This window comes from Nomascus leucogenys, chromosome 8, assembly GCF_006542625.1.
Source record: "Nomascus leucogenys isolate Asia chromosome 8, Asia_NLE_v1, whole genome shotgun sequence".
Classification (NCBI taxonomy): domain Eukaryota; kingdom Metazoa; phylum Chordata; class Mammalia; order Primates; family Hylobatidae; genus Nomascus; species Nomascus leucogenys.
Window position 1 is genome coordinate 74,792,922 of NC_044388.1, and position 14,565 is coordinate 74,807,486.

The following is a 14,565-nucleotide window of genomic DNA, read 5'->3' on the forward strand; positions in this document are numbered from 1 at the left end:
AGTACTGGCCCAGAGAAAGGGGTGCGGTGCCTGTGTGTGTGTGTGTGTGTGTGTGTCTGTGTGTACATGCGCACATCCGCACATGCACATATGAGCACGTGGGAAGACGGCAGAAGTACTGCAGAGTATAAGGAACTGCAGAGGTTGGGATTTAGTGGAAGGAAAGGGAGACAACATGAGTGAAGAAATATTCCAACTGCATGTTCTTAACGTATTGTGGTCAGAAAAGGGCAAACAAACAAACAAAAACCCCTTAAAATCTGTTCTGGCCAACTCAAGGCATCTATTCTAAGGGATTCTGAAGAAGGAAAAAAAAAAAGAGATGTGCCTCATAGATTTATATGTAAATGTGTTTATTACAGAAGTATTTATAATATAGTAAAATCTGAACCAACATACATATTCAACAGGTGGGGAATAGACAAACAATGCATGGTTCAGTCATAAAACATGTTCCATATAACCATTAGGAATCATAATTTTAATTAAGTGAAATTCTTTATAATTTTAATAACACTGGATCCTTAAACCATTTTTGGTATCTTTTAGGGATAGTACTTGGTTTTCTTTCCATTCATCATTTCCCCAAAACCTAAAGCATGCTTTCCCATGGCTACAAGCTACTACATTGTATGAATATATAATTATTGGGAGTCTCTGTGAGCCTACTCTGACTCAGAAAGCCGCTCCTAAAGAAGAAAAAGAACAAACAAACAAATAAAAAACACGAATTATTTTTAAAACTCTTTCTTTATTTTGGATTTTTCAGTTTCTACATTTTGTTACTGTAGATTTTACTAGATTGAACAGCCTTAACCATGAATATTTGCATCAATCTCTAAATTTTTTTCTTCAACACTAACTTTTATAGTTGGAATTTTGGGGGCAAATACTACAACATTTTAAAGGCACTTGCCATGCGTACATGGCCAAATGCTTCCAGAAACATTTTCACTTCCATTAGCAAAGTATATGATTATAACTACAGAGTATTTAAGGTTTTATTCCTTTATATTTTTTTCTTTGGCAAAATTGTCTATAGTAGAAAGAATAAATAATAAATAACCTAAAAAATAAAAGTTCTCCCTCTGAGGACAGCAGAGAAATTTTTAGTTTAGGGACTAATAATAATAATACTTCCTTTTCTTTAGGAGCATAAAGAGCAGTTTCAAGGAGCAGAAGATGTGGTGAAATATAATGTTTAGTCTGATGGTGGGTGCAAGATCCAGGCAGGGGTGGAGCATGACCAGCTGCACAGACCTCTGTTCCCTTGCTTCCTCTGCATCTCTCCCCACCTCCATCTGCAGACCTTGTTCTCAGAGGCCATTCCCAGACCCACAGCAGCTGGTGTTATGGCTGCAGGCCTCATGCTCCTTTGTTTTGGGAGAAACTGTTGAGGAGTTAGTATTTACTGAGCAGCTAATATGTTCCAGTCACTATTATTCCTTATAATAATTATTAGTTATTAACTAATACATGAACATTTTAAATTTAAAGTATTCCAATAATTTTAAAAGTAAAGGAAGCAAAAGGCCAAAGTGTCCTTTCACTCACTTAACCGCCGATCTTCAGTTTAGCATCCATCATTTTAGACTTTTTCAGGCATTTACATATATAGCTATGCAGAAATGTATAGCTTTGCTTTTGTTTTTCAATTGAATCATTAGTAGAGTTCTGCAAGGTGCTTTTTGATCACTTAGTATATCTCCATTATCCAGGCTAGTGACATTAAATCACTCTTTTTAACTGCTGCATTGAATTTCCTCATAGGGATGAGCCATCATTCCTCTAACCAGTCTCTTGTGGGTGGCTAGTTCAGTTGGTTACCACTTTTATACTTTAAAAATAGTGCTGCAGTGTCATTCTCACAGAGGCTTCTCTCTGCACTCATGCAAGTACTTTGCTGAAGTGAGCATCAGGAAGTGAAATTGCTGGGCCAATTGTGAACATTCTAAGTCTCGTACTTGATATTTTTGAGTAACTAAAGTTTAAATGGTTTTGTCCCATGACGGAGATCATCAAGCTTGTGACTTGTAGAGCCTTTACCTACTGTCTACCCTCTTTGTGTCCCTAACTCTACCACAGTGGGTCCAGCCCATTGTGGGTGCTCAGTAAATGTTTGTTGAATAACTTTATGAAGGGAAGAAAGAAAAGATGAGTAAGGCCTGGTCTTATTCAAAGCTCTCCTAATCAAAATCTTTGTGATTAAACATGGTGGGTTCAGCCCCTGACTGACTTCAGAGCCTCTGCCAGGCAGTCTGCCTGGATCCCACCAGGAGCCACCAGGCCATAAGTTGACCGTGGTAATGGCCAAGAGTCTGACACTTGAGGAGTCCACAGTGTTGGACACCCACAGAGCTGAACAAGGGTGGAACCAGGGAATCCAGTGAAGAGGGTCCTTCATGAATCAGAGGGGGATGATGGTAGCTTGGACCTGGCAAGGGAAGTGTGGGGAAGTGATAGGATTCTGAATATTTTAATATTTGAATGCAGTAGAGTCAGAGATTTCCTGATCCGATAACAGATATTATTTTTACAGATGGTTTTCCATACTGGAACTCAAAGGTAAAGACACTCAAGGACAGACATTTTTGGCAGAGATAAGATCTTTGGTCACCATACTTGAGTTAGCCCTGGGGAAGTGGACATTTCCATGCAGAATCCTAAAGCTTCTTCCAGGCCATAGTGTCTGTCCCACACCTTCTGGTGTCTCTTGATATGCAGCATAGATGAAAATGGCAAGTTCCCTGGCCTTCCTTCTGCTCAACTTTCATGTCTCCCTCTTCTTGGTCCAGCTGCTCACTCCTTGCTCAGGTAGGGAATGATTCCACGATTCCACATTTATGTTTCTGAAGCAGACAATTATCTCAATTACCTACTTAAGCAGACAATTACCTAAATGCCCACTTAGAAGCTTTAACTCATTCCCATACCTGGAAGTCCATCCCAAACCGAAGGATCACCTGTCACAAAGAGACAAATGGTCCTTCTGTTAGGATTGTGTTCCCCTCTAGGATCTCTGTATCTCGCCTTCCCTGTCTGAGAAGCACCCTTCCTCTCATGACCCCAACTCCAAAACCCTCTGATGGAGCTTCCCCCTTGTGCTGACAGCTCAGTTTTCTGTGCTTGGACCCTCTGGGCCCATCCTGGCCATGGTGGGTGAAGACGCTGATCTGCCCTGTCACCTGTTCCCGACCATGAGTGCAGAGACCATGGAGCTGAGGTGGGTGAGTTCCAGCCTAAGGCAGGTGGTGAACGTGTATGCAGATGGAAAGGAAGTGGAAGACAGGCAGAGTGCACCGTATCGAGGGAGAACTTCGATTCTACGGGATGGCATCACTGCAGGGAAGGCTGCTCTCCGAATACACAACGTCACAGCCTCTGACAGTGGAAAGTACTTGTGTTATTTCCAAGATGGTGACTTCTATGAAAAAGCCCTGGTGGAGCTGAAGGTTGCAGGTGAGCCTCCAGGTTTTGTTCTGAGAACATTTCTCTGTAGGATCTAGAGCAGATGCAGAGTCCCTCTTCCAAAAGCACTGCAGACACTCGTGGCTGCTCACTAGCAATTGCCTGCACTGCCTTCCAACTTAGCTTCTCTGAGGCCCTTGAGAAAGACACAGGTTTTCCTTTAGGAAGAATTCCTGCTGTACCCTACATGCTCAAGTAAAGAACTTTCCTCTGGCCACTAGAGAGATAAGGGAAGTGAAGGACGAGGGATAGGAGGCATAAGAAACCATCTCTTCAGTGACTGGTACACAGTCATTTTAGTTTGGTTGTGTAACAGACGGCTTCTGTTGTGTCTCCAAGTGCACACTACCATGGGCCCTGGGAGGTGGAATAGTGACTGTATCTGCTGCCAGTGTTTTCCAACTAGCCATCCCCAGGAATACTCCTGTAGTAGAAGTAGCTGTATTTCTTACTGGTTGCAGTGAGGAAAAACACACATCACAGGGAGCTGTGGCGGGGTCTCAGTAAGAAGGTGTTAGAGCAGACTTGGTATACAATTTGGGCTTGTGTTAGGGGATTGGGGCAGGGGGAGTTTATAGACTTAGTCCTCTGCTCTGGATGAGATTCCATCAGGAAGGTGTGGGCAGGTTAATTCTGTGAGTGAGAGCCTTAATCAATCTTATGTAGGAGGAAGGAGAGTAGGGTGAGACTAAAGCTCTAATTGATGAAGGGGCAGCAATCCCTCATTGTTGATGGGGGATGTTTGGTCACTGCTGTGGTATGGACAATGTTCATGTTTTTCTCTATGCTCACATATGATGTGGGGTGGTATTGCTTTTCCCATGATCCATCATAGTCACAAAGTGCCATTGTCTGTGTTCTGTGAAATTGCTTATGTTCAACAGGATGACACGGAGACCCAGTGTCAGTTTCCGTATGTTGGGACAGCTTTTCTCTTTCTCAGTGCAATCCCTTGCCCTGTGGCTTCTGGTTGGGTTTGGTTTAAGGGTATCTATAGCAGATAATCATAGGAGGAAGAGAAGAGGAAGAAATCTGGGTGCTTATTCCCTGGCTTCCTTACTGCAGGTTACCCTCAGGCTGGCTGCATTGCCTTGCTGAAGGTAACAGCTCCTCTAAAGGAAGTCCTCAATGCATGAATCTCTTCTTTTATGTATTCAAAACAGCTTCCTCTCCTCCTCCCTCTGGTAATTGGGGTGGGTGGGAATAGCCCCACTGTTTCTGACCCTGGGATACTGCACTAGCAAATTCAGTTTTCCCCTCATCATGACCACACTTTTGTAAACAGCTCCTGAATGAAATCTCTCTTGAATTATCAAATCTGAGTCTGATATTGATTCCCATTGAGACCCTCCCTAATACAGGAGCTATCCAGAATTTAGGCCAAATTATCCTTCCACAGCACTGGGTTCTAATCTTCATGTCGAAGTGAAGGGTTATGAGGATGGAGGGATCCATCTGGAGTGCAGGTCTGCCGGCTGGTATCCCCAACCCCAAATACAGTGGAGTGACGCCAAGGGAGAGAACATCCCGGCTGTGGAAGCACCTGTGGTTGCAGACAGAGTGGGCCTATATGCAGTAGCAGCATCTGTGATCATGAGAGGCGGCTCCGGGGAGGGTGTATCCTGCATCATCAGAAATTCCCTCCTCAGCCTGGAAAAGACAGCCAGCATTTCCATCGCAGGTCAGTACCTGTTTGGCCTCAGGTTTTCTGAGCTGAGCTGTGGCAGTTGAATGAAGGGGGATGTGTTAATATCTGTGGTCAACCTGGGTCTCTGCACTGAATATAAGGCCCAAAGCACAGACCTGGAGGTCCCTCTTTGTGCCAGGGGAGCTTCTTTCCTCCATAAAGGTGTTCATAACACAAACATTTTCTGAACATTTCCTATCTGCCAGAAAGTATGACAGGCAATGGGAATTGGGGGAAAAACATTAAGATAAGCTCCTTATATAACGTCAAATGACAAAATGGTTATATATATATATATATATATATATATATATATATATATTTACAAACTCATATCATAGAGAAAGAGCTGATCTCCTTGAATCAGAAGGAGATTCTAAAAACCTAGTAAAAAGTTTGGCCAGGCATGGTGGCTCACGCCTGTAATCCCAGCACTTTGGGAGGCCGAGGCAGGCAGATCTTTGAGGCCAGGAGTTTGAGACCTGCTTGGCCGTGGTGAAACTCCATCTCTTCTAAAAATTCAAAAAATTAGCCAGGTGTGGTGGTGTGCACCTCTAATCCCAGCTACTCAGGAGGCTGAGGCACGAGAATCACTTGAACCCAGGAGGCAGACGTTGCAGTGAGTGAGAGCAGACCACTGCACTCCGGCCTGGATTACAGAGTGAGACTCTGTCTCAAAAAATAAATAAAATAAAATAAAATAAAAACCTAGAAAAAAAATGTTAACAAAGCCCATGAATTATCAATTCACAGAAAAGGAAATAACTCAAAAAAGGGTGCTCATTCTCACTCACTGGGTAAACATATGAAATAATTTTTCACTTATGATATTTGCAAAAATCAAAACTGCTTTTGGCTTATAATACATGATTCTCATAGGAATGTAGGAAGGCAGTGACTCTCAGTCATTTGCTCATATGACTTGCTGCATTTTTGGTGTGCATTAGGTCAACCTCTGTTGGGGGCTCTATAGCAATATCTATCCAAACTACATACTTATCAATCCAAACTTCCACTTCTAGGAATTTATCTGATAGATAAGCTTGCATTTGTATGAGATGATCCATGTAAAAGGTTTCTGTTTTTCTGGTTTTTTTTAGACAGAGTCTCACTCCGTTGCCCAGGCTTGAGTGCAGTGGTGCAATCTCGGCTCATTGCAGCCTCCGCCTCCCAGGTTCAAGTGATCCTCCTGCCTCAACCTCCCAAGTAGCTGAGATTACAAGCATGTGCCACCACACCCAGCTAATTTTTGTATTTTTAGTAGAGACGAGGTTTTACCATGTTGGCCAGGCTGGTCTCGAACTCCTGACCTCAAGTGATCCACCCGCCTCAGCCTCCTAAAGTGCTGGGATTACAGGCGTGAGCCACTGCAATTGGCCTGTAAAAGGTTTCTTATAGCACTGATTACTATTGCACAAGGTTAGAAAACTGTGCAGATGTTCACTGCCAGGGAACTTCCATACAAGGGAATACTGCCCAATTTGTAAAAGGAAAAAGAAGTAATTCTCTTTATACTAATATGGAAAGATCTCCAAGATACACTTTACACAGGAAAAGCAAGATGCAGAGGGACGTATATAGAATGCTATTTTTAGTTTAAACAAGAGGAAAAATAAGAATATATTTTAATTTACTTCTTTTTAGTTCTTGATTGGGTTATTTAGTTTACATTTTTAAACTTCAACAAGCAATTTTGTAACACTCACTGTCCATCAAGTACTTTATAAGTATGAATTCAATTCTTCTAACCTCAGGAAATAGGTATTATCATTACCCTCATTTTACATTAGTAGATTAGACCACTACAAACAAAGAGGTTATGTAAGTAGTCCAATATCACACTGCTAGTCACGTGGGGGAGCCAGCATTGAAACCCATCCCCTCTGACTCCACAGGTTATGTTCCTAAGCATCATATTAAGCGGACTAAGGAGCAGTTAATACATGGAGGGCGGGAGGACTGGGTGGATGAGAGAGTTAAGTGACTTTATGTGTATGTAGTTTTGAACGATGTAAATGTGTTACCTATTGAAAAAATATTTAGAAAAAAATGTGTATGACTTTGCTCAAGTTACTTTCCATGTGAGAGGCAGACATCTCAAGATAAGTAATAGTAGTAGCTTGTTGTGAGGGTTTACCAAAGTCTTAACTATAGTCCTCTGAGACTTTAGGGAGAGAATCCTTATTTGACCTCATGAGATAGATTCCCCGCCACCGACCTGGGCTGAGTAGCTAAAGCTTGGGGCGCTGCAGGCTGGGGAGGCTGAGTGCACCAGCGCCCACGACCCACAGCTCTCCTTTTCGCAGACCCCTTCTTCAGGAGCGCCCAGCCCTGGATCACGGCCCTGGCAGGGACCCTGCCTATCTTGCTGCTGCTTCTCGCTGGAGCCAGTTACTTCTTGTGGAGACAACAGAAGGAAATAACTGCTCTGTCCAGTGAGATAGAAAGCGAGCAAGAGATGAAAGAAATGGGATATGCTGCAGCAGAGCAAGAAATAAGCCTAAGAGGTATCCAACGCGAGCAGAGAATCTAAGCTCCTGGCTTGCATGCCCCAGCCTGAAAACCTCACCTCTCTCCCCAGCCCTGGCACTGCATCATGTTTAAGGTTTATTTCCCGAAACACCCACCTCACCCATAACGGTTCATCTTTTTTTTTGTTTTGGTTATTTTCCAGAGAGCCTCCAGGAGGAACTCAGTAAGTTACCATTCCCCCAGAGACCCAGACATGTCTTTCTATCCTCTCTTTGAGCACCTTGATGACTCTTCCCTGTTCATTCCATTGCAGAGAGGAAAAAAGTCCAGTACTTGACTCGTGAGTGGCTTTGACATTTTCTCTGAATTCAAATCTATTACTCTCTCTCTGCTTTGTTATTTTCCAGCCCGTAAGTCATAGCCCAGGGTTGAAAAGTGGTCTTGGATCCCTTTACCCAGAAAAAGAAAACGAGTGTGGCTCTTTGCAGAAACCACCCAGTGCTTTTTCTCTCTAGAAAAAAAAAAAAAAAAAAGAGGTCTTCAATCTTTTTGTGCTGGGGGCTACAGACTCTTAAGCTCTAAAAAGCACTGAGGAATATCCAGGGATACACTTCAAAAGGAAGAGGGAAGAGAAGGATGAGGTGCATTTTCTATGGCAGGAAACTTAGTTGTTGTTTCCCATAATCTAGAGGCTGTTGAAAGGAAAACAAGAATGAAGATTTAAGAAATAAGAAAATCAGAAAAGAGAGAGGGAGGGAGAAAAGTGTGTCTGATAAAGAGGAGTAGCTACAGTGGCTCAGCTGGTACAGATTGATCATAACTGCTTTCAAAAACTAGTCCCTGAAATTGCTCATTAAATTCCCAAATTCTTTTTAGAGCAAGGTAGGAAATAACACAGACTGAGAAGGATGAATCTTGTACTCCTAGGCATACACATATAGACATGGTGACACCTATGCCCAGGTACAGATTCAAAACAGATAAGCTGGACCCTATTGGGAAGGAACTCTCACAGTGCCTGCCCTGCCACTAGCATTCAACTGATGTTCCCAGACTTGGTACTAAGAAGAAGAGAAGAAAGAATTGTACCTGCAGATGGAGACCATGGGGAAGGCTGGGATGGTAAAAAAAAAAAAAAAAAAAAAAAAAAGAATAGATGGATGCAAGAAGGGGAAGGGGCCAACACAGAAAAGGCAGAGTTCTGGTGACACTTCTACCTTTCTTTCATTGTAGGTGGAGAGGAGTCGTCATCCGATACCAATAAGTCAGCCTGATGCTCTGTAAGTTTGCTGGGTCACGTGCCCTGAATAGTTCAACCTTTTCTCTGCTGTGACCCATGGATGTTCTCAGCTGGATTAATTAGATCTAATCTAAAGACAATTTCTGTGTGGTGGGGGTTCACCTCTGCTTTTCTGGAGCCTCTGAGAAACTCCTGATCCTGCACACCCCCTTGCAAATCCTGGCCATGCATCCTGCACCCCCCATGACACAGGGAGCCAAGCCTGACATTTTTGAGAAGGTGCCACCTCTGATCCATCAGAGCTGTAGAGGAGGGAAGCTGGACCCTGGAAGAGACTCTGAAGAAAAGGAGAGAAAACATGTAGTGAGAGGAGAATTGAGTGGGAAAAGTACAAAAATACTGACCTTTTTCTTATCTGTGTCTCCTTCCTTTCAGAATGGAAAAATGGCCCTCTTCAAGCCTGGTGAGTAAATCACTGCATGTTCCCTGGACCAACAACCTGAGGGACTATATTCCTTTTTCCTTTTTTCTTCTCCAACTCTTGTGATTTGACTTCCTTCCTGGGTAGGAAGATGCATAAAGGGTGGAGGTGAGGGGAAGGAGACACACACTGAGTGATACTGCAGGGAGAGTGAGGATGGAAATGCCAAGGAGAGGAGGCAATGCCTGCCCAGAGAACTTTGTCCTTCCCAGGCTTCTCATGCCACCTACTGCCTGTATCTCCTCAAAGGATTTAATGCTTCCAAGCTTTGGCTTCCACATTTTTAGATGATGATTGCAATCTGTTTTTCTTGGGGGTTGAGGTGAAGACTGAAGGAATAATGAACATGCTTGGCAGAAACCTAGCAAGAAATAGATGGTGAGTTCAAACTGGGTAGTTAAACAAGGTTTCCAGAAAGGAGGGTTAAGGGAAAGCAACAAGGAAAAGTGCTGTGCCCCCATAGTTCCCAACAGTGGGGAGCTGTCTCCACCCCTAGCCTGGGAGGGCTAGAAAGGGGAGGCAGTTACTGGAACCCAGAGAAAGAGGTAGCTCAAAGAGGGGGATTCCTGAGAAGAGTCATCAGGCCTTGTTAGAGCAGCACCAGCTGCTGCTGGCAGGGAGGAAGCAGGAAATTAAACGGTATCTCTCCTTTCTCTTTCTAATCTTCTATCAGGGCCTCCCATTGGCCAAACCCAACAGCAAACCAGAGGACTAGGGAGCCCAGTGGCACTGTGCATAGAGGACAGATTCCTGGGGCCCAGAAGAGGGTGGAGAAAGCTGAAGGGTGGAGAGTGAATCTGGGACATATAAGGCACCACATAGAGCCCAGCACAGAGACGGCCTTGCAGCTATCAGGAAGATCAGGAGCTTCCTTCATGGCCTGCTGTGGGCTGAGTAAATAACATGATTGCCTTCTACAGTGCTAGAGATTCATATGTTTATCCCCATTTTTCAGGTGAGGAAATGCTTTAGATGAGGCTCCACCTTGTTAAATAAACTGGATGTATGGAAAAATAGACTGCAGAAAAGGGGAACTCATTTAGCTCACGAGTGGTCGAGTAAAGATTGAAAATTAACCTCTGAGGGCCGGGCGCAGCGGCTCATGCCTGTAATACCAGCACTTTGGGAGGCCGAGGAGGGCGGATCAAGAGGTCAGGAGATCGAGACCATCCTGGCTAACACGGTGAAACCCCATCTCTACTAAAAATACAAATAATAATAATAATAATAAATTAGCTGGGCGTGGTGGCGGGCACCTGTAGTCCCAGCTACTCGGGAGGCTGAGGCAGGAGAATGGTGTGAACCCGGGAGGCAGAGCTTGCGGTGAGCCGAGATCACGCCACTGCACTCCAGCCTGGGAGACAGAGCGAGACTCCGCCTCAAGAAAAAAAAGAAAAAAAAAAGAAAATTAACCTCTCAGTATAAAGCATCAGTGGGCAGAATCAATGTGGGGAGGGAAACAACAAAAATGTAGAAAGAGGATCCTTGTTGCTTCTTGGGGCTGCATCAGGGTATTGGGTTAGGCAGATACTGACCTTACTTTCATTTCCACTCTGGTCACAAGACCCCTGGGGCTTTCACCAATGACATTGATGAGAGAATCACATTCAGGGCAGGCTAGGGACTCCGGGTTCTGGAAGGACCCCCTCAGCATGGCCCAAGCCTTGCATGCTGTGGCTCTTAAATCCAGGAAAAATGGCTGACCCCATGGACACCTCCTCAAACTCTCTGCAGCAGATGTGATTCTGGATCCAGACATGGCAAATGCCATCCTCCTTGTTTCTGAGGACCAGAGGAGTGTACAGCATGCTGAGGCGCCCCATGACCTACCAGACAACCCGGAGAGATTTGAATGGCATTACTGTGTGCTTGGCTGTGAAAGCTTCATGTCAGAGAGACATTACTGGGAGGTGGAAGTGGGGGACAGAAAAGAGTGGCATATTGGGGTGTGTAGTAAGAACGTGGAGAGGAAAAAAGTTTGGGTCAAAATGACACCAGAGAATGGATACTGGACTATGGGGCTGACTGATGGGAGTAAGTTTCAGGCTCTCACTGAGTCCAAAACCAACCTGAAACTTCCTGAGCCCTCTAGGAAAGTGGGGATCTTCCTGGACTGTGAGACTGGAGGCATCTTCTTCTACAATGCCACGGATGGATCTCATATCTACACATTTCTGCACGCCTCTTTCTCTGAGCCTCTGTATCCTGTATTCAGAATTTTGACCTTGGAGCCCACGGCCCTGATCATTTGCCCAATACCAAAAGTAGAGAGGTCCCCCGATCCCGACCTAGTGCCTGATCATTCCCTGGAGACATCAGTGACCCCGGGCTTAGCTAATGAAAGTGGGGAGCCTCAGGCTGAAGTAACATCTCTGCTTCTCCCTGCCCAGCCTGGAGCTAAGGGTCTCACCCTCCACAACAACCAATCAGAACCATAAAGCTACAGGAACACACTGAAGCACTTTACTGATATTCATTCGATTATTCCGTAGAACAGTTGTTTGAGTTTCGTGCCACCTTATTGTCCCCTTTATACAGATAAGGAAACTGGGGTGTAGAAAAGTGTATTGACTTTACAAGGCAGACATGAATAGTGAACAACAGAGCTGGGATCTGAACAACAATAACTAACATTAATGGAGAAATTAAAATGTTCTGAGTGCTGTGTTATGAGCTTTGGTGGGTGTCACTCCTTTAATCCTCACAACACCCTGTCAGGTAGTCTCATTTGGCAAGTATGGAAGCCGAGGCAGAGCAACATTAAGTAGCTTACATAACTCATACAGTAATTTGTGGAGTTGGGAGATGTTCAGCTTCAGTCCCTGGCCAATTGCCCATTCTTTTCCAGCCTGATTTTTCCCGCATGGGAAGAACCCACACGTAGCCCTGAGGTTCCCTTCCCAGGACAGCTCCAGGATGGAGATGATTGTGGGTGGTTGTGGAGTTAAGACCCCTGTGACTCCTTCCCAGCTGATTATCAGAGCCTTAGACCCAGCACTCCTTGGATTGGCTCTGCAGAGTGTCTCGGTTGAGAGAATAACGTCGCAGTTCCCACAGGGCATGTAACTTTGAAAGAGACTAGAGGCCACACTCAGTTAATAATGGGGCACAGGTGTGTGCCCACCCAACAAATGTGATAAGTGATCGTGCAGCTGGAGCAAGGCTTCCTACAGTCAAGATTTCCAGGCAGAGCAAATACCCTAAAGATTCTCTGTGATGTAGGTAATTTGGATGAAGGAAGCTAGAAGAATTACAGGGATGTTTTTAATCCCGCTATGGACTCAGTCTCCTGGAAAAGGATCTGTCCACTCCTGGTCATTGGTGGATGTTAAACCCATATTCCTTTCAACTGCTGCCTGCTAGGGAAAACTGCTCCTCATTATTATCTCTATTATTGCTCACCACTGTATCCCCTCTACTGGGCAAGTGCTTGTCAAGTTCTAGTTGTTCAATAATTGTGTTAATAATGCTTACTCTTCAACTTGGCTTTTTCTAGACTGTGGTGTCTACTTAGCACAGTAGAGTCGTCTGCACACCCACTGTACTCACCACAGTTTCAGTTTACCTCACTGCAGCATTTTCACAAAATCCTTATTGGATGCATTTTCTATTGCTGCTATCTGAATTACCAGAAATTCATAGATTTAAAGCAACACAAATTTATTATCTCACTGTTCTGTAGGTGAGAAGTCCCACAGGGATCTCACCAGGCTAGAATCAAGGTGTCTGCAGGCTGGATTCCTTTCTGGAGTCTCTAAGGAAGAATCTGTTTCCTTGCTTATTCAGATCGTTGGCAGAATCAGTTCCTTTCATTTACAGGAATGAGGTCTCAGTTGTTTCCTTGTTTATAGCTAGGGACTGTATCCACTTCTAGAGGCTGCCGCACTCTGACTCTCAGCTCCCTTCCTCCATCTTCAAAGCAGCAACAGTACATTGAGGCTCCTCTCCTAGTTCTTTTTCTCCATTGTATCACTCTGATTCTTTTACCTTCTCCTTTTTTTCCCTTCCTTTTATTTATTTATTTATTGTTGACAGGGATTCCCTCTGTCACCCAGGATGAAGTACAGTGGCGTGATCTTGGCTCACTGCAAACTGTCCCCTGGGTTCAAGCAATCCACCCACCTCAGCCTCCCAAGTAGCTGAGACCACAGGCCCACGTCACCATGCCCTGGTATTTTTTTTGTAGAGACAGGGTCTTGCCATGTTGCCCAGGCTGGTCTCAAACTCCTGAGCTCAAGCAATCGGTCCACCTTGGTCTCCCAAAGTGCTGGGATTATAGGCATCAGTCGCAGCACTCAGTCTGCCTTTTACTTTTAAAGACTCCTGTGATTTGACTGAGTCCACCCAGACAGTTTAGAATAATCTCTCTATTTTGAGGTCCATAATTTTAATTTTGTGTAAGATCCATTTTGCCATGTTATACTTTCTATTCATAAGCTTCTTAGTGGTTATAGCTCAAAGGGTGGATGGCGGGGGCACTACTCAGCTTAGCACACTGATTTGGGAAGTGATCCCAGGAAACACAAGTGCAGAAATAAATTGAGAAATGAAAGAAAGCCAATTACATGAGAAATGAGATAAAGAGTTCACTCATGAGTCAGTTACCATGTGGATAACTTGGCTCAATCCCTTTTAGGACTCTCTAAGAAACCATATGAAATGTGTGATATAGCTCAGAATCTTCCTAAGGACTACAGGGCCTGGGACTTTATCTCCACTTCCCATCCTCCTCTGCTTGAATTGGTTGAAGGTTGGCCTGGGAGTGTTAATTCTAATTCACTTTAAGATTGGGCTATGTAACTGCAGAAAAGCAACTATCATGGGTGTGATAAAGCTCACAGGCAAAGGAGAAGGGAGATTCTCACTGGAGGTGGGAAGATTGTCATCTTTGCAGAAAACTGTGCCTCAGCTATTGGCAAACTGTGATAGGCCAAGAGAATACGGAATGGGGCATCAACAGCGTCTGTTATAAGGGCTCACCTCTGAGAATACGGTGAATGCCTTTCAAGGTCTCTCTGCCCTCCCTGCACCACATTTATTTAGCATTAGTGACCTCTTGTCTTCCAATACATGCCCATATCACATGGCCCTGCAGCCTCACCACATGGACTGGGTCTAGGATGGACACTGACCCAGGCTAGGCCAGAGGACCAAGTGACATATGGCCAGTTACTCCTGTAGCAGATGTGCATGGGAACTGTGGGAAGAAATGTTCCA

At 44.4% G+C, this 14,565-nt stretch overlaps 1 protein-coding gene across 1 annotated transcript; it reads left to right on the forward strand.

Moving 5' to 3' along the window:
* Nucleotides 1-2,729: 2,729 nt before the first annotated feature.
* On the forward strand, nt 2,730-12,821 carry LOC100599692 (butyrophilin subfamily 3 member A2). The gene is made up of 9 exons (XM_030818380.1): nt 2,730-2,814; nt 3,112-3,459; nt 4,868-5,149; nt 7,462-7,662; nt 7,941-7,967; nt 8,861-8,870; nt 8,901-8,907; nt 9,303-9,330; nt 11,083-12,821. The coding sequence occupies exons 1-9, from the start codon at nt 2,730-2,732 to the stop codon at nt 11,784-11,786; spliced, it is 1,692 nt and encodes a 563-aa protein (XP_030674240.1). The 3' UTR covers nt 11,787-12,821.
* The last annotated feature ends 1,744 nt before the right edge of the window (nt 12,822-14,565 follow it).

Bases quoted from the DNA above. Each gene is read 5' to 3' on its own strand.
- LOC100599692 (XM_030818380.1), top strand. From the start codon at position 2,730: ATGAAAATGGCAAGTTCCCTGGCCTTCCTTCTGCTCAACTTTCATGTC. The intron at 2,815-3,111 runs GTAGGGAATGAT...TTGTGCTGACAG, and splicing joins GCTGCTCACTCCTTGCTCAG to CTCAGTTTTCTGTGCTTGGA. The intron at 3,460-4,867 runs GTGAGCCTCCAG...ATCCTTCCACAG, and splicing joins GGTGGAGCTGAAGGTTGCAG to CACTGGGTTCTAATCTTCAT.